We start from the raw sequence: 27,872 nt of genomic DNA, 5'->3' as shown, positions 1-27,872 counted from the left end.
CAGTTCTCAATATGCCTTTTAATGAAAAAGAACTGTTCGGTCCAGAAGTGGACACAGCGATTGAGAAACTCAAAAAAGATACGGACACTGCCAAAGCCATGGGCGCACTCTACTCCCCGCAGAGCAGAGGGAATTACAGCTCATTCCGTAAAACGCCCTTTCGAGGGGGGTTTCGGGGTCAAAGCACACAAGCCAGCACCTCACAAGCCACACCGTCCAGTTACCAAGGACAGTATAGAGGAGGTTTTCGGGGACAATATAGAGGAGGGCAATTCCCTAGAAATAGAGGAAGATTCCAAAGCCCCAAAACCCCTACTACTAAACAGTGACTCACATGTCACTCACCCCCTCCACACAACACCAGTGGGGGGACGAATACGTCATTATTACAGAGCATGGGAGAAAATCACTACAGACACTTGGGTTCTAGCAATTATCCAACATGGTTACTGCATAGAATTTCTACAGTTCCCTCCAAACATACCACCAAAAGCACAAAATTTAACAACACACCATTCCAATCTCCTAGAGATAGAAGTGCAGGCACTATTGCAAAAGAATGCAATCGAATTAGTGCCAAACACACAAATAAACACAGGAGTTTACTCACTGTACTTTCTGATACCAAAGAAGGACAAAACACTGAGACCAATCCTAGACCTCAGAGTAGTCAACACTTTCATCAAATCAGACCACTTCCACATGGTCACACTACAAGAAGTATTGCCATTGCTAAAGCTGCACGACTACATGGCAACTTTAGACCTCAAGGATGCTTATTTCCATATACCAATACACCCATCGCACAGGAAATACCTAAGGTTTGTATTCAAAGGAATACATTACCAATTCAAGGTACTGCCTTTCGGATTAACAACCGCACCAAGAGTCTTTACCAAATGTCTAGCGGTAGTCGCTGCACACATCAGAAGGCAGCAAATACATGTGTTCCCATATCTAGACGACTGGCTAATCAAGGCCCATTCGTTAATAGAGTGCTCAAATCACACAAATCATATCATACAAACCCTCTTCAAACTAGGGTTCACCGTCAATTTCACAAAATCCGAAATTCTGCCACGCAAGGTACAACAATACCTGGGAGCCATAATAAACACATCAAAAGGAGTAGCCACTCCAAGTCCACAAAGAATTCAAAATTTCAACACCATCATACAACGCATGTATCCAACACAAAAGATACAAGCAAAGATGGTATTACAACTCCTAGGCATGATGTCATCATGCATAGCCATTGTCCCAAACGCAAGACTGCACATGAGGCCCTTACAACAATGCCTAGCATCACAGTGGTCTCAAGCACAGGGTCACCTTCTAGATCTGGTGTTAATAGACCGCCAAACTTACCTCTCGCTTCTGTGGTGGAACAACATAAATTTAAACAAGGGGCGGCCTTTCCAAGACCCAGTGCCACAATACGTAATAACAACAGATGCTTCCATGACAGGGTGGGGAGCACACCTCGATCAACACAGCATACAAGGACAATGGAACGTACATCAAACAAAACTGCATATCAATCACCTCGAACTTCTTGCAGTTTTTCAAGCACTAAAAGCTTTCCAACCAATAATAGTTCACAAATACATTCTCGTCAAAACAGACAACATGACAACAATGTATTATCTAAACAAGCAGGGAGGGACGCACTCCACGCAGTTAAGCCTGTTAGCACAAAAAATTTGGCATTGGGCAATTCACAACCAAATTCGCCTAATTGCACAGTTTATACCAGGGATACAAAATCAACTCGCAGACAATCTCTCTCGAGATCACCAACAGGTCCACGAATGGGAAATTCACCCCCAAATACTGAACACTTATTTCAAACTCTGGGGAACACCTCAGATAGACTTGTTTGCGACAAGGGAGAACGCAAAATGCCAAAACTTCGCATCCAGATACCCACACAAACAATCCCAAGGCAATGCCCTATGGATGAACTGGTCAGGGATATTTGCTTACGCTTTTCCTCCTCTCCCTCTCCTTCCTTACCTGGTAAACAAACTCAGTCAAAGCAAACTCAAACTCATATTGATAGCACCAACTTGGGCAAGGCAACCCTGGTACACAACGCTGCTAGACCTATCAGTGGTACCCTGCATCAAATTGCCCAACAGGCCAGATCTGTTGACACAGCACAACCAAAAGATCAGACACCCAGATCAAGCATCGCTGAATCTAGCAATCTGGCTCCTGAAATCCTAGAATTCGGGCACTTACAACTTACCCAAGAATGTATGGAAGTCATAAAACAAGCAAGAAGGCCATCCACCAGGCACTGCTATGCAAGTAAATGGAAGAGGTTTGTTTGCTACTGCCATATTAATCAAATACAACCATTACACACAACTCCAGAACATGTAGTGGGTTACTTGCTTCACTTACAAAAATCTAACCTAGCTTTCTCTTCCATTAAGATTCACCTTGCAGCAATATCTGCATACCTGCAGACTACCTATTCAACTTCCCTATATAAAATACCAGTCATTAAAGCATTCATGGAGGGCCTTAGGAGAATTATACCACCAAGAACACTACCTGTTCCTTCATGGAACCTAAATGTTGTCCTAACTAGACTTATGGGTCCACCTTTTGAACCCATGCACTCCTGCGACATACAGTTCCTAACCTGGAAGGTGGCATTTCTCATCGCCATTACTTCCCTGAGAAGAGTAAGCGAGATTCAGGCGTTTACTATACAGGAACCTTTTATACAACTACACAAAAATAAAGTCGTCCTAAGGACCAATCCTAAATTTTTGCCAAAAGTTGTTTCACCGTTCCATCTAAATCAAACAGTGGAACTTCCGGTGTTCTTTCCACAGCCAGATACCGTAGCTGAAAGGGCACTACATACATTAGATGTCAAAAGAGCATTAATGTATTACATTGACAGAACAAAGAACATCAGAAAGACTAAACAACTCTTTATTGCATTTCAAAAACCTCATGCAGGAAACCCAATTTCAAAACAAGGTATAGCCAGATGGATAGTTAAATGCATCCAAATCTGCTACCTTAAAGCTAAACGACAGCTGCCCATTACACCAAGGGCACACTCAACCAGAAAGAAAGGTGCTACCATGGCCTTTCTAGGAAACATCCCAATGCAAGAAATATGTAAGGCAGCCACATGGTCTACGCCTCACACATTCACCAAGCACTACTGTGTAGACGTGTTATCCGCACAACAAGCCACAGTAGGTCAAGCTGTATTAAGGACATTATTTCAGACTACTTCCACTCCTACAGGCTGATCCACCGCTTTTGGGGAAATAACTGCTTACTAGTCTATTGCAGAACATGCGTATCTACAGCGACAGATGCCATCGAACTGAAAATGTCACTTACCCAGTGTACATCTGTTCGTGGCATCAGTCGCAGTAGATTCGCATGTGCCCACCCGCCTCCCCGGGAGCCTGTAGCAGTTTGGAAGTTACCTTCAATTATTTATATATGTATCATCTCAACCTTAAATAAGTGCATACTTAGTCACTCCATTGCATGGGCACTATTACTACAATTCAACTCCTACCTCACCCTCTGCGGGGAAAAACAATCGAAGATGGAGTCGACGCCCATGCGCAATGGAGACAAAAGGAGGAGTCACTCGGTCCCGTGACTCGAAAGACTTCTTCGAAGAAAAACAACTTGTAACACTCCGGCCCAACACCAGATGGCGAGCTATTGCAGAACATGCGAATCTACTGCGACTGATGCCACGAACAGATGTACACTGGGTAAGTGACATTTTCAATACAGAGCCACCTTCTTACATTGAGCCTTTGAGGCTCACTGCTAGGTGTTACAGTTCCTGCAAGGGGGGGGAGGTGTTAAGCACCTCCACCCAGAGCAGGCTTTGGTCTGGCCTCAGAGGGCACAAAGGCCCTCACCCCAGGGCATCAGAAACTCGTCTCTCAACAGCAGGCTGGCACAGACCAGTCAGTCCTGCACTGAAGGATTGGGTAAAATACAGTGGGCATCTCTAAAATGCCCTTTGTGTACATTTTTTTAATAAATCCAACACTGGCATCAGTGTGGGTTTATTATTCTGAGAAGTTTGGTACCAAACTTCCCAGTATTCAGTGTAGCCATTACAGAGCTGTGGAGTTTGTTTGGACAAACTCCCAGACCATATACTTAATATGGCCACACTGTACCTTCAATGTCTAAGAATTGGCTTAGACACTGTACGGGCATATTCCTCATGCAGCTATGCCCTCACCTGTGGTATAGTGCACCCTGCCTTAGGGCTGTAAGGCCTGCTAGAGGGGTGACTTACCTATGCCACAGGCAGTATTTTGTGGGCATGGCATCCTGAGGGGGGTGCCATGTCGACTTTGCCTTTTTCTCCCCACCAACACACACAGTCTACAATGTCAGTGTGCAAGTGTTAGGTGAGGGGTCCTTAAGGGTGGCACAACACATGCTGCAACCCTTAGAGACCTTCCCTGGTCACAGGGACCTTGGTACCACTGGTACCTTTTACAAGGGACTTCTGTGTGCCAGGGGTGTGCCAATTGTGGAAACAATGGTACATTTTTAGTGAAAGAACACTGGTGCTGGGGCGTAGTTAGCAGGGTCCCAGCACACTTCAGTCAAGTCAGCATTAATATCAGGCAAAAGGTGAGGGGGGTAACTGCAACAGGGAGACATTTTCCTACATATGGACTCCCATGGGTGGCACAATATATTCTGCAGCCCAGTGGAGAACCCCTGTTGCCTTAATGCCCAGGATACTTAAGTGCCATATACTAGGGACTTATATGGAGGCAACAGTATGCCAATGTGGGGTGTGAAGTCCTAAGCAACCAAATTTAGAGGGAGAGAGCACAGTTACTTGGATCCTAGTTAGCAGGATCCCAGTGAACACTGTCTGCTGTCAGTGTGTTTGACTAAGTGGGGGGCAACCATGCCAAAAGGAGGGTACTCTCCTACAATTTTTTCTCCATCTGTTTCATAATCTGTACTTGCCAGTATTGAGCATACTTCTGAACAGGGCAATTTCTAAGCCTTGCCACAAAATTTCTCAACCGCAATTATCTTTTACTGTTGATGGGAGGTAGCGGTAGAACCAGGACTGTCCATTTAGTCCTTTCCTCTCTGTGACTATTGTACTCTTGGGAATTTGTTGCTTTTTCTGCCAACATTGAGTGATTTAGATTTATCTTAATGCCAACAGAGCTTAGAGAGAAACTGGGCCAAATTCTTTAACACATCAGACATTACCCAAAATGAGAAGTCATGTGCTCTAATGACCAGTCTACTAAAGTGGGAAAAATATTGGCTTTAGAGCAAAGTATATGAGCAGAGGGTTCAAGAACTTAGGATTTTTGTTCATTCCAAACAAGTCTGTTTTCATTTGGTTTGTGTTCTTCACATATTGATCTTGATATGATGTTAATACACCACAATTATCTTCTATCCTGAGGTTCTTGGAATCGTGGTTGGGGTTCTCCTCCAAGATCATGATGCAAGACAAACAGAGTTCCAGCAACTCCCTTACCATCGAATATTCATCATGCTTCTGTTGGAACTGAATGCCCCAGAGCATGTGCTGGAGACCATCAACTTCCAGACCTTGACCGCTTTTTGGTAAGTAAATGGAAACATTGCATTTTTTGCTGAATATATTCCTAGAATTTTCACTCCAGTTTGTTTTATCTCTGACATCTACTGGCTGTAGAGCTGTGCAGAACTGTTTAAGTCCAAACTTATTTATTATTATTTTAAACATATTGAATGAAATAATTAATCCTCATTAAGTCAGTGGAGTGATGCCCCGTAATCTTTCCCACTCCAAGGGGACCATGATGGTAGGTTTAGCTAAGTGAGGCATGGAGTGGGATAGAAATTTACCAGAGTTTGCTCCATATTGAAACCGAAGGGTCGGTCCCTCTATTACTAGGAAGTGTGGGTTTTTGAGAGTACATTCAAAAGTTGGCAACAGGGCTGATTGGTGCAATGGGTGTTTATAGCTCATCAAATACCTGTGGTAAATGTAATTCTGTTGGATACTACTACCTGCATATTGCGCTTCTCCTGAATATCCCAAGTGCCAGATTGGATCTTGAAACATCCAATAGCTCTCCTGTAGGAAGCTGGCCTGGTGTGTGGTGGGTACCTATGGTATTTACACCTTATAACAGGTATCCCCTCTTAGTGAAGTGTGGGCAGTATCTGATAGACTTCTAGTTGCAGATTCCTTACCTTAGAATTCCTTACCTTAGAATTTTCCCCCAGGCGTCCGACTGGATCCGGAAAATTTTCTTCGAGCAATACCCTTGCGCGTCGGTAGTTTGCATCGGTAGAGTCCGCAGGTGGCGTGGTCGCCGTGATCACGTTGGGAGTAGTACATAGATGCCGCCCTCGCGCAGTGACATCAGTTCTTTTCTTTCCGTGCCACGAGATGATCTGGAGAGAGCTACCCTGGGCTATTTTTGGGCTGAATTCGACCGTTTTGTCGCTTTTTTGGTATGACTTTGGTGCGTTGAGAATGTCCCCGAAGGCCGGGTTCAAGCCTTGTGAGGACTGCCATCAGACGATGTCGGTGACGGATCCTCATCGCATTTGTCTGTGGTGCCTCGAGTGCAACCATGACCCGAAGTTGTGCTCAGTGTCGGGCCATGCACCCGAAAGCTTTGAGGGAGCGGTCCCTAAAGCAAATGGCGGCCTGGCACTCGACTCCGCGAAGGTCCCGGTCTCGCTCGAGAGGAAGGTCTTGAGATCGGCCGCGGAGTCATCACAGTCCTCGGGTCAACGCAAGAAGAAGTCAAAGAAGTCCGATCGCTCTTCGACTTCACCCTGTCGCTCGGCTGATGTGGGACGACCATCCCCACACTAGGCCTCCGTCCTCGGAGCCTACGTCTGGGTCGACTATGTGCTTACCCGATTTTCCTGGAGCCTGAGCGACCCCCACTCAACTTAGTTTTACGAGTCCTTGCGCCTCATCTTTGGGCGTGCCGACCCGATACAGCGCCTTCGAGCCCAAGGAGTTCGGCTAAGGAGCCTTCGGGTTCCGCGCCGACGGCTGAGGCCCCAGACACCAGGGTCACCTCCGGATCCGTGCTCGGATCTGCACAGACGCCGGTCGCACCATCGAGACTTTCCTCCTGGGCCGGGTTGATTATCGACGCTCCCGACATCGGTAGTGCCCACTGCTCAACCACACTACCACAAAATAGAGCATTAGAATGATCTCTTTTTGCCACTATCTTACCTCTAAGGGGAACCCTTGGACTCTTTGCATGCTATTTCTTACTTTGAAATAGTATATACAGAGCCAACTTCCTACATAGAGTCTGCTTTGTCTTCTTACAGACGAGTGCCATCAAAGGACATGTCCATGAGTGACTGTTGGACATCCCCCGAGAAGCCAGACGTACATAAGCAGGCGTGGTGCCGCAAGGCCACTGTCGTCGCAACCGATCTGCCCAGAGAGTGTTGTATCTAGCCCACAACGGATAGTGAACTTTGTCAGGTCTCTCCAATCGTTTACTGCCCTTAGCAGTGTTGGGTTTGTAATAGGTTTCGATGGGAGACCCAGGGGTCTCTTCAGCAAAGCAGTCCAAAGTAAACCACCTACAGGGTTCAAAGTTGGATCCAAAGTAGCCCACTGTTGGGGGTTCAGGGCAACCCCAAAGTTACCACACCAGCAGCTCAGGGCCGGTCAGGTGCAGAGGTCAAAGTGGTGCCCAAAACGCATAGACTTCAATGGAGAAGGGGGTGCCCCGGTTCCAGTCTGCCAGCAGGTAAGTACACATGACTTCGAAGGGCAGACCAGGGGTTTTTTGTAGGGCACTGGGGGGGGGGGGCACAAAAAGTACACCCTTAGCAGTGTTGGGTTTGTAATAGGTTTCGATGGGAGACCCAGGGGTCTCTTCAGCAAAGCAGTCCGGCGGGGGGGGGGGGGGGGGGCTCCTCGGGGTAACCACCACCTGGGCAGGGGAGAGGGCCACCTGGGGGTCGCTCCTGCACTGGAGGTCGGATCCTTCAGGTCCTGGGGGCTTGCGGGTGCAGTGTCTTTACCATGCGTCAGGTTCTTTGAAGCAGGCAGTCGCGGTCAGGGGGAGCCTCTGGATTCTGGTGGACTCTGTCGCTGGTGGGGGCTCAGGGGGGGGTCAACTCTGGCTACCTGGGGGTCGCTCCTGCACTGGAGGTCGGATCCTTCAGGTCCTGGGGGCTTGCGGGTGCAGTGTCTTTACCATGCGTCAGGTTCTTTGAAGCAGGCAGTCGCGGTCAGGGGGAGCCTCTGGATTCTGGTGGACTCTGTCGCTGGTGGGGGCTCAGGGGGGGGTCAACTCTGGCTACTCCCAGGGTCGCAGTCGCCGGGGAGTCGTCCCTGTAGTGTTTGTTCTCCGCAGGTCGAGCTGGGGGTGTCGGGTGTAGAGTGGAAAGTCTCACGCTTCCGGCAGGAAACGTGTGGTCTTTAAAAGTTGCTTCTTTGTTGCAAAGTTGCAGTCTTTGTGGAACAGGGCCGCTGTCCTCTGGAGTTCTTGATCCTTTTAGATGCAGGGTAGTCCTCTGAGGCTTCAGAGGTCGCTGGACCCTGGGGGACGGGTCGCTGTTGCAGTTTTCCTTGAAGTGGGGAGACAGGCCGGTAGGGCTGGGGCCAAAGCAGTTGGTATCTCCGTCTTCTCTGCAGGGCTTCATGTCAGCAGTCCTTCGTCTTCAGGTTGCAGGAATCTGTTTTCCTAGGTTGTGGGGGCCCCTAAATACTCAATTTAGGGGGGTGTTTAGGTCTGTGGGGTTAGTAGCCATTGGCTACTAGCACTGAGGATGGCTACACCCTCTTTGTGCCTCTTGCCTGAGGGGAGGGGGGCACATCCCTAATCCTATTGGGGGAATCCTCCATCTGCAAGATGGAGGATTTCTAAAAGTTAGTCACCTCAGCTCAGGACACCTTAGGGGTTGTCCTGACTGGCCAGTGACTCCTCCTTGTTTTTCTCATTATCTCCTCCGGCCTTGCCGCCAAAAGTGGGGCCATGGCTGGAGGGGGGTGGGCATCTCCACTAGCTGGAATGCCCTGTGGCGCTGTAACAAAGGGGGTGAGTCTTTGAGGCTCACCGCCAGGTGTAACAGTTCCTGCAGGGGGAGGTGAGAAGCACCTCCACCCAGTACAGCCTTTGTTACTAGCCACAGAGTGACAAAGGCACTCTCCCCATGTGGCCAGCAACATGTCTGGTGTGTGGCAGGCTGGTAAAACTAGTCAGCCCACACTGGAAGTCGGGTATGTTTTCAGGGGGCATCTCTAAGATGCCCTCTGGGGTGTATTTCACAATAAAATGTACACTGGCATCAGTGTGCATTTATTGTGCTGTGAAGTTTGATACCAAACTTCCCAGTTTTCAGTGTAGCCATTATGGTGCTGTGGAGTTCGTGCATGACAGACTCCCAGACCATATACTCTTATGGCTACCCTGCACTTACAATATCTAAGGTTTTGCTTAGACACTGTAGGGGCATATTGCTCATGCAGCTATGCCCTTACCTGTGATATAGTGCACCCTGCCTTAGGGCTGTAAGGCCTGCTAGAGGGGTGACTTACCTATGCCACGTGCAGTATTTTGTGTGCATGGCATCCTGAGGGGGATGCCATGTCGACTTTTTCTCCCCACCAACACACACAATCTGAAATGGCAGTGTGCAGGTGTTAGGTGAGGGGTCCCTTAGGGTGGCACAACATATGCTGCAGCCCTTAGGGACATTCCCTGGTCACAGGGCCCTTGGTACCACTGGTACCTTTTACAAGGGACTTATCTGTGTGCCAGGGGTTTGCCAATTGTGGAAACAATGGTACATTTTAGGTGAAAGAACACTGGTGCTGGGGCCTGGTTAGCAGGGTCCCAGCACACTTCTCAGTCAAGTCAGCCTCAGTATCAGGCAAAAAGTGGGGGGTAACTACAACAGGGAGCCATTTCCTTACAAGAAGTTCATCAAAGGAAACATTACCTCACAGAATGTTTTAGCGCAGCGCTAGTGATCTCTCTCTAACTGTTCAAAATTTAAGCACTGCCAGGACTGTGACTGACAAATGTCCATTGCAGACCGTCACTCCATTTGCTGGTGGTCTGTGTGTGTAATTCCTGCCTCAGTGTGCACCCTCAGGTCATAATGGAGGGTAAAATCATGTTTGATGGCCTGTGTAGCTGCAGATAGACAAGCTGTGCATATACTTCTGCCATCTAGTGTTGGGCTCGGAGTGTTACAAGTTGTTTTTGTTCGAAGAAGTGTTTTCGTGTCAACGGATTGAGTGACTCCTCCTCTTCGGCTCCATTGCGCATGGGCATAGACGCCATGTTAGATTGTTTTCTTTCCCTTGTCGGGTTCTGTAGGAAGTTGGCTCTGTATGCACTATTTCAAAGTAAGGAATAGTATGCACAGAGTCCAAGGGTTCCCCTTAGAGGTAAGATAGTGGCAAAAAGAGATAATACTAATGCTCTATTTTGTGGTAGTGTGGTCGAGCAGTAGGCTTATCAAAGGAGTAGTGTTAAGCATTTGTTGTACATACACACAGGCAATAAATGAGGAACACACACTCAGAGACAAATCCAGCCAATAGGTTTTGTTATAGAAAAATATCTTTTCTTATTTTAAGAACCACAGGTTCAAATTCTACATGTAATCTCATTTGAAAGGTATTGCAGGTAAGTACTTTAGGAACTTTGAATCATTTCATTAGCATGTATACTTTTTACATAAAACACAATAAGCTGTTTTAAAAGTGGACACAGTGCAATTTTCACAGTTCCTGGGGGAGGTAAGTTTTTGTTAGTTTTGTCAGGTAAGTAAATCACTTACAAGTCTCAGGTTTGGGTCCAAGGTAGCCCACCGTTGGGGGTTCAGAGCAACCCCAAAGTTACCACACCAGCAGCTCAGGGCCGGTCAGGTGCAGAGGTCAAAGAGGTGCCCAAAACACATAGGCTTCAATGGAGAGAGGGGGGTGCCCCGGTTCCAGTCTGCCAGCAGGTAAGTACCCGCGTCTTCGGAGGGCAGACCAGGGGGGTTTTGTAGGGCACCGGGGGGTACACAAGTCCACACAAAAAGTACACCCTCAGCGGCACTGGGGCGGCCGGGTGCAGTGTAGAAACAAGCGTCGGGTTTTCAATGGAAATCAATTAGAGATCAAGGGATCTCTTCAGCGTTGCAGGCAGGCACGGGGGGCTCCTCGGGGTAGCCACCACCTGGGCAAGGGAGAGGGCTTCCTGGGGGTCACTCCTGCACAGGAGTTCCGTTCCTTTAGGTGCTGGGGGCTGCGGGTGCTGCGTCTTTTCCAGCCGTCGGGAAATGGAGTTCAGGCAGTCGCGGTCAGGGGGAGCTTGGGGATTCCCTCTGCAGGCGTCGCTGTGGGGGCTCAGGGGGGGGACAACTTTGGTTACTCAGTCGTAGAGTCGCCGGAGGGTCCTCCCTGAAGCGTTGTTTCTCCACCAGCCGAGTCGGGGTCGCCAGGTGCAGTGTTGCAAGTCTCACGCTTCTTGCGGGGAGTTGCAGGGGTCTTTAAATCTGCTCCTTGAAACAAAGTTGCAGTTCTTTTGGAGCAGTGCCGCTGTCCTCGGGAGTTTCTTGGTCTCTTGGAAGCAGGGCAATCCTCTGAGGATTCAGAGGTCGCTGGTCCTGGAGAAAGCGTCGCTGGAGCAGGGTTCTTTAGAAGGCAGGCGACAGGCCGGTAGGACTGGGGCCAAAGCAGTTGGTGTCTTCTTTCTTCTTCTGCAGGGGTTTTCAGCTCAGCAGTCGTCTTCTTCGGTAAGTTGCAGGAATCTAAATCTTTAGGTTCAGGGAAGCCCTTAAATACTAAATTTAAGGGGGTGTTTAGGTCTGGGGGGTTAGTAGCCAATGGCTACTAGCCCTGAGGGTGGGTACACCCTCTTTGTGCCTCCTCCCAAGGGGAGGGGGGTCACATTCCTATCCCTATTGGGGGAATCCTCCTTGTACAAGATGGAGGATTTCTAAAAGTCAGTTACCTCAGCTCAGGACACCTTAGGGGCTGTCCTGACTGGCCAGTGACTCCTCCTTGTTTTTCTCATTATCTCTCCTGGACTTGCCACCAAAAGTGGGGGCTGGGTCCAGGAGGCGGGCATCTCCACTAGCTGGAGTGCCCTGGGGCATTGTAACACGAAGCTTGAGCCTTTGAAGCTCACTGCTAGGTGTTACAGTTCCTGCAGGGGGGAGGTGTGAAGCACTTCCACCCAGAGCAGGCTTTGTTTCTGTCCTCAGAGAGCACAAAGGCTCTCACCGCATGAGGTCAGACACTCGTCTCTCAGCAGCAGGCTGGCAGAGACCAGTCAGTCCTGCACTGAACAATTGGGTAAAATACAGGGGGTATCTCTAAGATGCCCTCTGTGTGCACTTTTTAATAAATCCAACACTGGCATCAGTGTGGGTTTATTATTCTGAGAAGTTTGATACTAAACTTCCCAGTATTCAGTGTAGCCATTATGGAGCTGTGGAGTTCGTTTTTGACAGACTCCCAGCCCATATATCCTTATGGCTACCCTGCACTTACAATGTCTAAGGTTTTGCTTAGACACTGTAGGGGCATAGTGCTCATGCATTGGTGCCCTCACCTATGGTATAGTGCACCCGGCCTTAGGGCTGTAAGGCCTACTAGAGGGTTGACTTATCTATACTGCATAGGCAGTGTGAGGTTGGCATGGCACCCTGAGGGGAGTGCCATGTCGACGTACTCGTTTTGTTCTCATCAGCACACACAAGCTGGCAAGCAGTGTCTGTGCTGAGGGAGGGGTCCCCAGGGTGGCATAAGATATGCTGCAGCCCTTAGAGACCTTTCCTGGCATCAGGGCCCTTGGTACCAGGGGTACCAGTTACAAGGGACTTACCTGGATGCCAGGGGGTGCCAATTGTGGAATCAAAAGTACATTTTAGGTGAAAGAACACTGGTGCTGGGGCCTGGTTAGCAGGGTCCCAGCACACTTCTCAGTCAAGTCAGCATCAGTATCAGTCAAAAAGTGGGGGGTAACTGCAACAGGGAGCCATTTCTTTACAGGTTCGGACATGTTTCCTTTCGCTGCGATAGTTCAATTACGAAAACCTTGAAAACGCTTCATTTCTCGTCTGTATTGTGTGTTATCGACACTTCGGTACCATCGGCACAACCAACTCTGGCCTAGTCGGGCCAACCGCGTGGAAGCCTCATGGATCAGACTCTATTCCAATTCTGTCCTCGGTGACACGCTAAATTCCTTTGCCTTTCCCCAGATCATCGGAAACAAAATTGCGAGGCCTGCAGATCCTTCCGGTCAAAAGACACTTCGGGAGAGAAGAGCACGAAGGCTCGAGATGGCGTCAAAAAGCTCCGAACATCTCGATGTCGAAGAGGAAGAGATCATGCAGACCGCAGTCTGCAGACCGCAGTCTCCTTTCGAGGATCCGACTCCGACCAGGATTCCAAGGAGGACAGACCGGTCGCAGCAGGACAGCACATGAGTATGCCTGCCCCTGTACCATCTAAACCGAACCATAAGGCCTTGGGAACGCCACTGCCAGAAGGCCATGGCCTGACCCGAAAGAAGACACCCGGAGACCAAACCCCCAGTTCAGCAACAAAAAAGGCCACCCCTCCGAACCCATCGGAATCAAGCCAAAGCTCCATCTCCAACTCGAGCAAACAAAGCTCTTCAGTGTCAATTTTGAAAATCCCTTTCGGAGCAGAGACCATCCACAGCACCATCTTTTTCGATACTGAAAAAGCCAGCTTCGGAGCTGAAAAGAGCAGGTTACACTGAGGAGCATGGACTTTCAAAGACGCTTAAAGAAAGCCATAAAACTACTGAGGACTCCCAAATACAACCAATACTAGAAGTAATGGATGAAAGGCAAGCCAGGATTCATATCCTTAAAGAAATTGGCAGAATTTTAACAGCACCTCCTCTAAAGCCTAAGAGGATATTAGCCTTTCAGGAGGAATTGGAAACCACACAGCCTCCAGCTAAAGTGCCAAAAACAAAGGAGACCTCCACCTCCTCAATTTTCTCCTTATTCTCCCCCTCACTCTCCACACCTGCATATCTCTCCTACTACCAGTCCTACACCAATGCAGTCACCATCACATTCATTTGACTCGCAGCAAGACAATGTGGACCCATGGGATCTTTATGATCCAGGCCCCATTCCCGACAATGACCCTGATTGCTACCCCTCTAAGCCTTCACCCACTGAGGATAGTACAGGCTACAATCAAGTGCTAGCTAGGGCGGCAGCATACCATAGTGTCACCATGCACACTGAACCATTGCAGGATGATTTTTTTTATTTAATACACTCTCCTCCACGCATACAACAACAATTTGATGCTGCAGGGAAAAGGGCGGCGTCCCAGGCTGCCAACCAACGGAGAATAGCTAACTCACAGGCATTGTTAGCTAGATATGACAGGGCCCATTGGGACAAGATGAAAGATATCATTCGGCATTTCCCCAAGGAACAGCAAAAGAGAGCACAGCAGATAGTGGAGGAAGGGCAAGCCATCACCAACAATCAGATTAGGTCTGCCCTAGACTCCGCAGACACAGAGGCCAGGAGCATCAACACTGCTCTAACAATCAGGAGGCATGCATGGCTCAGGTCCTCGGGTTCAAACCTGAAATCCAACAGGCAGTGTTGAATATGCCATTGTAGGAAGTTGGCTCTGTATGTGCTATTTCAAAGTAAGGAATAGCATGCACAGAGTCCAAGGGTTCCCCTTAGAGGTAAAATAGTGGTAAAAATAGATAATACTAATGCTCTATTTTGTGGTAGTGTGGTCGAGCAGTAGGCTTATCCAAGGAGTAGTGTTAAGCATTTGTTGTACATACACATAGACAATAAATGAGGTACACACACTCGGAGACAAATCCAGCCAATAGATTTTGTATAGAAAAATATCTTTTCTTAGTTTATTTTAAGAACCACAGGTTCAAATTTAACATGTAATATCTTGTTTGAAAGGTATTGCAGGTAAGTACATTAGGAACTTTGAATCATTTCAATTGCATGTATACTTTTCAAGTTATTCACAAATAGCTATTTAAAAAGTGGACACTTAGTGCAATTTTCACAGTTCCTGGGGGAGGTAAGTTTTTGTTAGTTTTACCAGGTAAGTACGACACTTACAGGGTTCAGTTCTTGGTCCAAGGTAGCCCACCGTTGGGGGTTCAGAGCAACCCCAAAGTTACCACACCAGCAGCTCAGGGCCGGTCAGGTGCAGAGTTCAAAGTGGTGCCCAAAACGCATAGGCTTCAATGGAGAGAAGGGGGTGCCCCGGTTCCGGTCTGCTTGCAGGTAAGTACCCGCGTCTTCGGAGGGCAGACCAGGGGGGTTTTGTAGGGCACCGGGGGGGACACAAGCCCACACAGAAATTTCACCCTCAGCGGCGCGGGGGCGGCCGGGTGCAGTGTTAGAACAAGCGTCGGGTTCGCAATGTTAGTCAATGAGAGATCAAGGGATCTCTTCAGCGCTGCAGGCAGGCAAGGGGGGGCTTCCTCGGGGAAACCTCCACTTGGGCAAGGGAGAGGGACTCCTGGGGGTCACTTCTGCAGTGAAAGTCCGGTCCTTCAGGTCCTGGGGGCTGCGGGTGCAGGGTCTTTTCCAGGCGTCGGGACTTAGGTTTCAGAGAGTCGCGGTCAGCGGAAGCCTCGGGATTCCCTCTGCAGGTGGCGCTGTGGGGGCTCAGGGGGGACAGGTTTTGGTACACAGTCGTAGAGTAGTCCGGGGGTCCTCCCTGAGGTGTTGGGTCTCCACCAGCCGAGTCGGGGTCGCCGGGTGCAGTGTTGCAAGTCTCACGCTTCTTGCGGGGAGATTGCAGGGGTCTTTAAAGCTGCTCCTTTGGATAAAGTTGCAGTCTTTTTGGAGCAGGTCCGCTGTCCTCGGGAGTTTCTTGTCGTCGTCGAAGTAGGGCAGTCCTCGGAGGATTCAGAGGTCGCTGGTCCCTTTGGAAGGCGTCGCTGGAGCAGAGTTCTTTGGAAGGCAGGAGACAGGCCGGTGAGTTTCTGGAGCCAAGGCAGTTGTTGTCTTCTGGTCTTCCTCTGCAGGGGTTTTCAGCTAGGCAGTCCTTCTTCTTGTTGTTGCAGGAATCTAATTTTCTAGGGTTCAGGGTAGCCCTTAAATACTAAATTTAAGGGCGTGTTTAGGTCTGGGGGGTTAGTAGCCAATGGCTACTAGCCCTGAGGGTGGGTACACCCTCTTTGTGCCTCCTCCCAAGGGGAGGGGGTCACATCCCTAATCCTATTGGGGGAATCCTCCATCTGCAAGATGGAGGATTTCTAAAAGTTAGTCACCTCAGCTCAGGACACCTTAGGGGCTGTCCTGACTGGCCAGTGACTCCTCCTTGTTGCTTTCTTTGTTCCCTCCAGCCTTGCCGCCAAAAGTGGGGGCCGTGGCCGGAGTGGGCGGGCAACTCCACTAAGCTGGAGTGCCCTGCTGGGCTGTGACAAAGGGGTGAGCCTTTGAGGCTCACCGCCAGGTGTTACAGCTCCTGCCTGGGGGAGGTGTTAGCATCTCCACCCAGTGCAGGCTTTGTTACTGGCCTCAGAGTGACAAAGGAACTCTCCCCATGGGGCCAGCAACATGTCTCTAGTGTGGCAGGCTGCTGGAACTAGTCAGCCTACACAGACAGTCGGTTAAGTTTCAGGGGGCACCTCTAAGGTGCCCTCTGGGGTGTATTTTGCAATACAATGTACACTGGCATCAGTGTGCATTTATTGTGCTGAGAAGTTTGATACCAAACTTCCCAGTTTTCAGTGTAGCCATTATGGTGCTGTGGAGTTCGTGTAAAACAGACTCCCAGACCATATACTCTTATGGCTACCCTGCACTTACAATGTCTAAGGTTTTGCTTAGACACTGTAGGGGTACAGTGCTCATGCACTGGTACCCTCACCTATGGCATAGCGCACCCTGCCTTGGGGCTGTAAGGCCTGCTAGAGGGGTGTCTTACCTATACTGCATAGGCAGTGAGAGGCTGGCATGGCACCCTGAGGGGAGTGCCATGTCGACTTACTCATTTTGTTCTCACTAGCACACACAGGCTTGTAAGCAGTGTGTCTGTGCTGAGTGAGGGGTCTCTAGGGTGGCATAATACATGCTGCAGCCCTTAGAGACCTTCCCTGGCATCAGGGCCCTTGGTACCAGAGGTACCAGTTACAAGGGACTTATCGGGATGCCAGGGTGTGCCAATTGTGGAAACAATGGTACATTTTAGGTGAAAGAACACTGGTGCTGGGGCCTGGTTAGCAGGGTCCCAGCACACTTCTCAGTCAAGTCAGCATCAGTATCAGGCAAAAAGTGGGGGGTAACTGCAACAGGGAGCCATTTCTTTACAGCCATTCAACAAAAAACAGCTTTTCGGGCCAGAGGTAGACACTGCAATTGAAAAAAATGCGTAAGGATTCAGACACCGCAGAAGCAATGGGTGCACTACACACCACACAATATAGAGGATCCTTTCGGAAACCCCAGTTTAGAGGTGGATTTTGGGCTCAAACTGCGGAGGCATCCACATCACAGCCAAAGCCGGCCTAACAACCTCAGTACCAACGAGGTGGTTTTAAGAACACATATAGAGACCAGTACCCCAAAGGTCGAGGGAAATGTCAAACACCTAAACAAGCCTCACAACACAGTAAATAGTGACTTGTTCCATTCCCTTACAATCCACACCTCCCCTGTGTGAGAGACTGCAAATGTCAATTGGCTAAACAATAGCACATACAATTGGGCATTATCAATTATCTGCAATGGCTATTGCCTAGAATTGATACAAACGCCACCAAACATTCCACCAAAATCACACAAACTATCCACAGAACATATCACTCTTTTACAGGAAGAAGTCAAATCTCTATTACTCAAACAAGCAATAGAACCCGTGCCACAAAATCAAGTAGGGACGGGAGTTTACTCACTGTATTTCCTCATTCCCAAAAAGGATGGCACCCTAAGGCCAATATTAGATATCAGGACCCTCAATCTTTACATCCTGTCAGAACATTTTCACATAGTAACTCTATAGGATGTTATCCCACTACTTCAAAAACCCAATTTCATGACATTAGACCTCAAGGATGCTTATTTTCATATGCCCATCCATCCAGTGCACAGAAAATAGCTCAGGTTTGTCATTCAAGGAAAGCACTCAGTTCAAGGTGTTACCGTTTGTGAATACCCTTGGAGCTGTTGTTATTCCAAAGTGCCTAGCAGTAGTCGCAGCCTACCTAAGACGACAACATATACATGTCTTTCCATATCTAGACGATTGGCTGATAAAGTCAAACAGTCATACGCAGTGTCAAAACCATGCGCATTACGTAATACAAACCATGCACACGCTAGGGTTCTCAAATTACGAAAAGTAGCAACTACAGCCTGCTTAAATACAACAGTATTTGGGGGGCAATACTAAATAATCAAAAAGCGCTAGCAAGTCCAAATATGCAGAGAATACAGGCATTCCAAAACATAATAGCACAGATACAGACAGGTCAGCAGTACACTGTCAAATTTGTCATAAAAATATTAGGGATGATGGCATCATGTATTGCAATTGTTCCACATGCAAGACTAAACATGCGGCCCTTGCAACAGTGCCTTGCACAATAATGGTCACAAGCACAGGGTCAACTTCAAGATCTAGTGTTGATAGACCGCCAAACATACATGTCCCTTCAGTGGTAGAATTCCACAAATCTAAACAAATGGCGGCCATTTCCAGACCCTGTGCCTCAGACCATAATTACAACAGATGCATCAATGATTGGCTGGGGAGCTCACCTCAACAATCACAACATCCAAGGACAATGGGATGCCCAACACAAACAGCTACACATAAATCACTTAGTTATTAGCTGTCTTCCTAGCACTCAAAGCTTTTCAGCCTCTTCTCATTCACAACAATGTCCTGATCAAAACAGACAACATGACCACCATGTATTACTTAAACAAACCGGGAGGGATGCATTCGTTCCAACTCTCCCTCCTAGCTCAAAAAAATTGGAAATGGGCAGTAAAACCACCAAATTCACCTGGTAGCACAATACATTCCAGGGATACACAACCATTTGGCAGATGTTCTCAGCAGAAATCAAATGCATGAGTGGGAGATTCACCCTCAAGTACTTAAAAAATACTTTCAACAACGGGGAACACCAGACACAGATTTGTTCGCCACCAGCGAAAACTCAAAATGCCAAAACTTTGCATACAGACACCCACATCCCCTATCCAAGGGCAATGCTCTATTGATCATATTGGTCAGGGATATTTGCCTACGCTCTTCCCCCCCCCCCCCCCCATCAAAACACACTCAGTATGACACTCATAGCACCAACTTGGGCACGGCAACCGTGGTACACAACACTATTAGACCGGTCAGTAGTACCACACTCCAAACTCCCAAACAGACCAGACATGTTAACACAAAACAAAGAGCAGATCAGGCACCCAAATCCCAACACATTCAATCTGGCGATTTGGCTCCTGAAATCATAGAATTTGGGTATTTACAACTATCATCAGAATGTATGGAAGTAATTAAGCAAGCAAGAAAACCCACTACTAGACAGTGCTATGCTAACAAATGTAAAAGATTTATATATTACTGTCAATCTAAACAAATTGCCCCTCTTACAGCATCAATACAAGATATTGTATGCTATTTACTTCATTTACAAAAATCAAATTTAGCATTCTTTCAGAAAAATTACATCTTACTGCAATTTCCACATATTTGCAAAATGTACAGCACAGCTCTTTATTTAGAGTTCCTGTTATCAAAGCTTTCACAGAAGGCTTAAAACGCATCATTCCACCCAGAACACCTCCAGTTCCTTTGTGGAATTTAAATATAGTGCTTAAGCAACTTATGGGCCCACCATTTGAACCTATGCACTCATGTCAAATGCAATTCTTAACATGGAAGGTTGCCTTCCTAGTCGCAATTACTTCATTGCGAAGAGTGAGCGAAATTCAAGCTTTCACTACTGAAGAACCGTTCATACAAGTACACAAACAGTCGTACTACGAACTAACCCTAAATTATTTCCTAAAGTAGTATCACCTTTTCATATCAATCAAACAGTAGAACTACTAGTCTTCTTCCCGCAGCCAGATTCTGTGGCAGAAAGAGCTCTACATACATTAGACATTAAAGTAGCACTAATGTACTATATAGATAGAACAAGACCATTCAGAAAAACTAAACGGCTGTTTGTGGCTTTTTTGAAAACCCCATACTGGTAACCACATACATTTACTAAACACTATTGTGTAGATGTTTTAGCAACACAGCAAGCCACAGTAGGTCAAACTGTACTTAGAACAATATTTCAAAACAACTTCAACTCCTACAGGCTAACCACCGCTTTTATGAGATGACTAACTACTTTATAGTCTATGCACAGCATGTGTATCTGCAGCTACACATGCCATCGAACGGAAATGTCACTTACCCAGTGTACATCCAGTTTGTGGCATGTTCTGCTGCAGATTCACATGCACCCTCCCCACCTCCCTGGCAGCCTGTAGTCGTTTAAGTTAACAACACTTGTACATATGTGGATATTATTTAACATACCATTAGCATGGACATCTCTCTTCTTTATACTCATCACTCTACCTTACCCTCTGCGGGAAAACAATCTAACATGGAGTCGATGCCCATGCGCATGAGCTGAGAGGAGTCACTCGATCCGTGACTTGGAAACAATTCTTCTAACAAAACAACTTGTAACACTCCGAGCCCAACACTAGATGGCAGAAGTATATGCACAGCATGTGAATCTGCAGCGGAACCTGCCACGAACAGATGAACACTGGGTAAGTGACATTTTCCATACTGTTCATAAGTAGGCCGGGGAAGATAGTCTGAGCCAACATCAATCAAGATCTTCAATGTCTCCCCTCTCCTCTTTACTTCGTCATCGATGGTCAAAAAGCCTGAGACATGCAAGAAACTTCATACAGGTAACCCTTTTCTTCAGAGCTGGAATTGGAGCCCATTGATCTTTCAGATCTGGTGTCTGACTCCTTTGATACCAGTGCGATCCTCAACAGCTGAACCCTCCAGTGCCCCTGAAGCTGCTCTCCTACTCAGTTTCCCACTCTAGGGTACTGACCCTTCCATGTTTATACATGGTGTTCAAACTCATCCCTTCCTGGACTGCTTTCAGACTCTATGGGACAGAATGGGATGCCCTTTATACCTACGGCTTATTTATGCATGCCGAATGGACTGTTGATCCACCAAGTCCCCGACTGCCTGAAGTCGTCTTTCTCCCCAGTGCGCTCCTACAGGGCTGCTTCCAGGTTTCATACAAACTCCGCCTACCATGCTGCTGCTGGTACATCACTGGAGCCATCTCTGATGCCAGTCTCTGCCGCTGGTGGCGTTCCAGGCCATTCTGGAAATAGGTTCACCGCCATAAGCGCAGGACTATCTCTTCCCCCCCCCCACCCCCCCCCCCCCCATTCCCCCCACCCACCCCACCCGTCTCTGCTTCAGCATTATGTGACAGTGGGACAAATTATAGGGCTGTACGGCTCACCGTATAATTCACTTACTACCTGTAAGGAAATGCCTCCTTGGCATGGTTACCCCCTGACTTTTTGCCTTTGCTGATGCTATGTTTTGAATTGAAAAGTGTGCTGAGGCCTGCTAACCAGGCCCCAGCACCAGTGTTCTTTACCTAACCTGTACTTTTGATTCCACAATTGGCACACCCCTGGCACCCAGATAAGTCCCTTGTAACTGGTACCTCTGGTACCAAGGGCCCTGATGCCAGGGAAGGTCTCTAAGGGCTGCAGCCATGTATTATGCCACCCTAGAGACCCCTCACCCAGCACAGACACACTGCTTACCAGTCTTGTGTGTGCTAGTGAGAACAAAATGAGTAAGTCGACATGGCACTCCCCTCAGGGTGCCATGCCAGCCTCTCACTGCCTATGCAGTATAGATAAGACACCCCTCTAGCAGGCCTTACAGCCCTAAGGCAGGGTGCACTATACCATAGGTGAGGGTACCAGTGCATGAGCACTGTGCCCCTACAGTGTCTAAGCAAAACCTTAGACATTGTAAGTGCAGGGTAGCCATAAGGGTATATGGTCTGGGAGTCTGTTTTGCACGAACTCCACAGCACCATATGGCTACACTGAAAACTGGGAAGTTTGGTATCAAACTTCTCAGCACAATAAATGCACACTGATGCCAGTGTACATTTTATTGTAAAATGCACCACAGAGGGCACCTTAGAGGTGCCCCCTGAAACTTAACCGACTATCTGTGTAGGCTGACTGGTTCCAGCAGCCTGCCACACTAGAGACATGTTGCTGGCCCCATGGGGGAGAGTGCCCTTTGTCACTCTGAGGCCAGTAAACCAAGCCTGCACTGGGTGGAGATGCTAACACCTCCCCCAGGCAGGAGCTGTAACACCTGGCGGTGAGCCTCAAGGCTCACCCCTTTGTCACAGCACCGCAGGACACTCCAGCTAGTGGAGTTGCCCCGCCCCCTCCGGCCCCCACTTTTGGCGGCAAAGGCCGGAGAAAATAATGAGAATAACAAGGAGTCGTCACTGGCCAGTCAGGACAGCCCCTAAGGTGTCCTGAGCTGAGGTGACTCTAACTTTTAGAAATCCTCCATCTTGCAGATGGAGGATTCCCCCAATAGGATTAGGGATGTGCCCCCTCCCCTTGGGAGGAGGCACAAAGAGGGTGTACCCACCCCTCAGGGCTAGTAGCCATTGGCTACTAACCCCCCAGACCTAAACACGGCCCTTAAATTTAGTATTTAAGGGCTCTCCCTGAACCTAGAAACTAGATTCCTGCAGATTCCTGCAACAACAAGAAGGACTGCCTAGCTGAAAACCCCTGCAGAGGAAGACCAGAAGACAACAACTGCCTTGGCTCCAGAAACTCACCGGCCTGTCTCCTGCCTTCCAAAGAACTCTGCTCCAGCGACGCCTTCCAAAGGGACCAGCGACCTCTGAATCCTCTGAGGACTGCCCTGCTTCGACGACGACAAGAAACTCCCGAGGACAGCGGACCTGCTCCAAAAAGACTGCAACTTTATCCAAAGGAGCAGCTTTAAAGAACCCTGCAATCTCCCCGCAAGAAGCGTGAGACTTGCAACACTGCACCCGGCGACCCCGACTCTGCTGGTGGAGAACCAACACCTCAGGGAGGACCCCAGGACTACTCTACTACTGTGAGTACCAAAACCTGTCCCCCCTGAGCCCCCACAGCGCCGCCTGCAGAGGGAATCCCGAGGCTTCCCCTGACCGCGACTCTCTGAAACCTAAGTCCCGACGCCTGGGAAAGACCCTGCACCCGCAGCCCCCAGGACCTGAAGGACCGGACTTTCACTGCAGAAGTGACCCCCAGGAGTCCCTCTCCCTTGCCCAAGTGGAGGTTTCCCGAGGAAGCCCCCCCTTGCCTGCCTGCAGCGCTGAAGAGATCCCTTGATCTCTCATTGACTTCCATTGCGAACCCGACGCTTGTTCTAACACTGCACCCGGCCGCCCCCGCGCCGCTGAGGGTGAAATTTCTGTGTGGGCTTGTGTCCCCCCCCGGTGCCCTACAAAACCCCCCTGGTCTGCCCTCCGAAGACGCGGGTACTTACCTGCTGGCAGACTGGAACCGGGGCACCCCCTTCTCTCCATTGAAGCCTATGCGTTTTGGGCACCACTTTGAACTCTGCACCTGACCGGCCCTGAGCTGCTGGTGTGGTAACTTTGGGGTTGCTCTGAACCCCCAACGGTGGGCTACCTTGGACCAAGAACTGAACCCTGTAAGTGTCTTACTTACCTGGTAAAACTAACAAAAACTTACCTCCCCCAGGAACTGTGAAAATTGCACTGTGTCCACTTTTGAAATAGCTATTTGTGAATAACTTGAAAAGTATACATGCAATTGAAATGATTCAAAGTTCCTAATGTACTTACCTGCAATACCTTTCAAACAAGATATTACATGTTAAATTTGAACCTGTGGTTCTTAAAATAAACTAAGAAAATATATTTTTCTATAACAAAACCTATTGGCTGGATTTGTCTCTGAGTGTGTGTACCTCATTTATTTTCTATGTGAATGTACAACAAATGCTTAACACTACTCCTTGGATAAGCCTACTGCTCGACCACACTACCACAAAATAGAGCATTAGTATTATCTCTTTTTACCACTATTTTACCTCTAAGGGGAACCCTTGGACTCTGTGCATGCTATTCCTTACTTTGAAATAGCACATACAGAGCCAACTTCCTACACTACCCCACCGTATAATTCACTTACTACCCCCTTTGGTCACTGAGCAATATGGCTTACACGGAGGATCAAGTATAAAGCATTTAAACGGCACCAAAGCACCCACTCCCCCCGCAACCCCAGTCTGCTTCAGTACTATGTGGAAATGGGACATATTACATGGTGTGGTTGTACGCCCTCACCGTGTAATTTATTTACTACCACATTTGGTCCAGTAGGTTTCATCTGTCAAACTCTCAGCTCAACCCTGGGTAGCTGTGGCACTGAGCAGTAAGGCTTACCGTGAGGATCAAGTATAGAACATTTAAACAGCACCAAAACAATTGAAGAAATCTGAGAGACCACTAGTTGCAGATTCCTTACCTTAGAATTTCTCCCAGGCATCAGACTGGATCAGGAGATTTGTTCGTCAGTTCTTTTCTTTCCATGCCAACCTACTTGCAGATCTGGAGAAGAGGTACCCTTGGTTGCTTTTTGACTGACTTTAAATGCTCAAGAAATCGAACAGCAATGTTCGGTGGCATGTGTAGCTGCAGATACACTTGTTGTGCATAGTCCGCCGTCTGGTGTTGGGTCGGAGGTGTTACAAGTTGTTTTTGTTCGAAGAAGTCTTTTTGAGTCCCGAGACCGAGGGACTCCTCCTTTGTTCCATTGCGCATGGGCGTCGACTCCATGTTAGATTGTTTTTTTTCCGCCATCGGGTTCGGACGTGTTCCTTTTCGCTCTGGGTTTCGGGACGGAAAGATAGTCTTAACTTCGGAAAACTACGTTGGTATTGTTTCGCTCGGTATCGGGTAAGAATAGAATCGACACCGAATCGTGAAGAGCTCCGGTAGCCCTTCGGGGTAATTTCGATCCCCCGTCGGGGCCTGGTCGGCCCGACCGCGTGTAACATCGACACTGATGGAACGGACCCCGTTCCGATTCTGTCCTAAATGCCACAATAAATATCCATATACAGACCAACATTTGGTCTGTAACTTGTGCCTGTCGCCCGAGCACAAGGAAGAAACGTGTGAGGCCTGTCGTGCGTTTCGGTCCGAAAAACGCTCCGTGACCGGCGAGCCAGAAGATTGCAGATGGCGTCCACGCCGACAGGACACCGAGAGTTCGAGGGACAAGGAGAAGAAGAGGAAGCCTTCTCCATCCATGAATCGGACTCGGAGGAATTTGACGTCGAAGAAACCGTGAGTAAGACGTCGAAGCAAGCACCACATAAGAAAACAGACAAGGCCCAGGGGACGCCACTGCCAACAGGCCATGGCTCAACCCATAAAGTAGGTGACCGTCCATCGGCACCGAAAAAGGCCGAACTGGTGCCGAGATCGTCCGACTCGGGTCGAGACACAGGCACGCAGCAATCTCGGGACCGAGAAAGTGCTGCCGAAAAAGATCGACGCGAGACAGAGGAACCGAAGCTGCTCGACGCACACACAGCGGCACCGAGGAAGATCGACGCCGAGAAAGCTCGACGCCGAAAAAGAAAAAATTCTCCTCGGAGCCGAAAACAAGCAGAGACACAGTTTCAGTGCCAAAACGACCACCAACCGAACCAACTGCCAGCTCATATACAGAGGAACAATCACTGTCCTCAAATGCCCAAACACAGATTTGAAGAAGAGTTACAGACCACTGATGTAGACCACACACAAAAGCGGATCTTCATACAAAGTGGGACAGGGAAGATCAGCACTCTTCCCCCAATCAGGAGAAAAAGGAGACTCGAGTTCCAAACACAAGAACAAACACCACAAAAAATGGTGAAGAAGGTAACTCCGCCACCCTCTCCTCCACCTGTAACTCACACATCACCGGCACAGACTCAGTCACATTCACCGGCTCATACCACCATGAGCCAAGACGACCAGGACGCTTGGGACCTATACGACGCCCCAGTATCAGACAATAGTCCTGAGTCGTACCCTACCAAGCCCTCACCACCTGAGGACAGCACAGCATATGCACAGGTGGTAGCTAGGGCAGCAGAATTCCATAACGTGTCGTTACACGCAGAACCTGTCGAGGATGACTTCCTTTTCAACACCCTCTCCTCCACCCATAGCTCCTACCAAAGCCTACCTATGCTTCCAGGAATGCTAAGGCACGCAAAGCAGATCTTCAAAGAACCTGTCAAAAGTAGAGCGATTACTCCAAGGGTGGAGAAAAAGGCACCGCCCACGGACCCTGCTTTTATCACCTCACAACTGCCACCAGATTCAGTCGTGGTAGGGGCAGCTCGCAAGAGAGCCAACTCGCACACATCAGGCGATGCACCACCTCCAGATAGAGAGCCGCAAGTTCGACGCAGCTGGGAAAAGGGTCGCAGTATAAGCTGCAAACCAGTGGCGCATCGCGAACTCTCAGGCGCTCCTAGCGCGATATGATAGAGCCCATTGGGACGAGATGCAGCATCTCATCGAGCATCTACCCAAAGAATTTCAAAAACGGGCAAAACAAGTGGTTGAGGAGGGACAAAACATCTCCAATAACCAAATACGCTCCTCTATGGACGCAGCGGACACAGCGGCAAGAACAATAAATACCGCAGTAACCATAAGAAGGCACGCATGGTTGCGCACATCTGACTTTAAACCGGAAATACAGCAAGCGGTGCTCAATATGCCGTTCAATGAACAATTGTTTGGACCCGAAGTGGACACGGCAATTGAGAAATTGAAAAAGGACACGGACACAGCCAAGGCCATGGGCGCACTCTATTCCCCGCAGGGCAGAGGCACTTTCGGCACCTTCCGCAAAACAACCTTCAGAGGGGGGTTTCGGGGTCAAGCCACACAAGCCAGCACCTCACAATCTACACCGTCTACCTACCAGGGACAGTACCAAAGGGGAGGCTTTCGGGGCCAGTATAGAGGAGGACAATTCCCTAGAAACCGGGGAAAATTTCAAAGTACAAAAACCCCTGCAACCAAACAGTGACTCACAAGTCACTCAACCCCTTCACACAACATCAGTGGGGGGAAGACTAAGTCAGTTTTACAACTCTTGGGAGGAGATAACAGACACTTGGGTCTTAGCAAGTATCCGACATGGTTATTGCATAGAACTTCTCCAACTCCCTCCAAATGTCCCACCAAAAACACAGAATGTCAAAACAGCATTTAGACCTTCTAGAACTAGAAGTTCAAGCATTACTGCTAAAGGACGCAATAGAATTGGTACCATGTACACAAACACAGGAGTTTACTCACTGTACTTTCTAATACCAAAAAAGGACAAAACACTGAGACCAATCCTAGATCTCAGAACACTAAACACCTACATCAAATCAGAACACTTTCACATGGTCACGCTACAAGACGTGTTACCACTGCTAAAGCAACAAGACTACATGACAACCTTAGATCTAAAGGACGCATATTTCCATATACCGATACATCCCTCGCACAGGAAATACCTAAGGTTCGTATTCAAGGGAATACATTACCAATTCAAAGTGTTGCCGTTCGGTATCACAACCGCACCAAGAGTATTTACAAAATGCCTAGCAGTAGTAGCTGCACACATCAGAAGGCAGCATATACACGTATTCCCGTACCTAGACGATTGGCTAATCAAGACCAACTCCCTCACAAAGTGTTCAC

At 48.5% G+C, this 27,872-nt stretch overlaps 1 protein-coding gene across 1 annotated transcript in view; it reads left to right on the top strand.

Moving 5' to 3' along the window:
* Positions 1 to 27,872, top strand: part of CNOT1 (CCR4-NOT transcription complex subunit 1) — a 1,177,977-nt gene that overhangs the window by 894,788 nt on the left and 255,317 nt on the right. The window contains exon 42 of the mRNA XM_069215998.1: positions 5,456 to 5,619. Coding sequence (XP_069072099.1) covers positions 5,456 to 5,619 — 164 coding nt within the window. The remainder of the gene's footprint in view (positions 1 to 5,455; positions 5,620 to 27,872) is intronic.

This window comes from Pleurodeles waltl, chromosome 12 (genome assembly GCF_031143425.1).
Source record: "Pleurodeles waltl isolate 20211129_DDA chromosome 12, aPleWal1.hap1.20221129, whole genome shotgun sequence".
NCBI classification, from domain to species: Eukaryota; Metazoa; Chordata; class Amphibia; order Caudata; family Salamandridae; genus Pleurodeles; species Pleurodeles waltl.
This window is presented reverse-complemented; position numbering and strand designations above follow the sequence as displayed.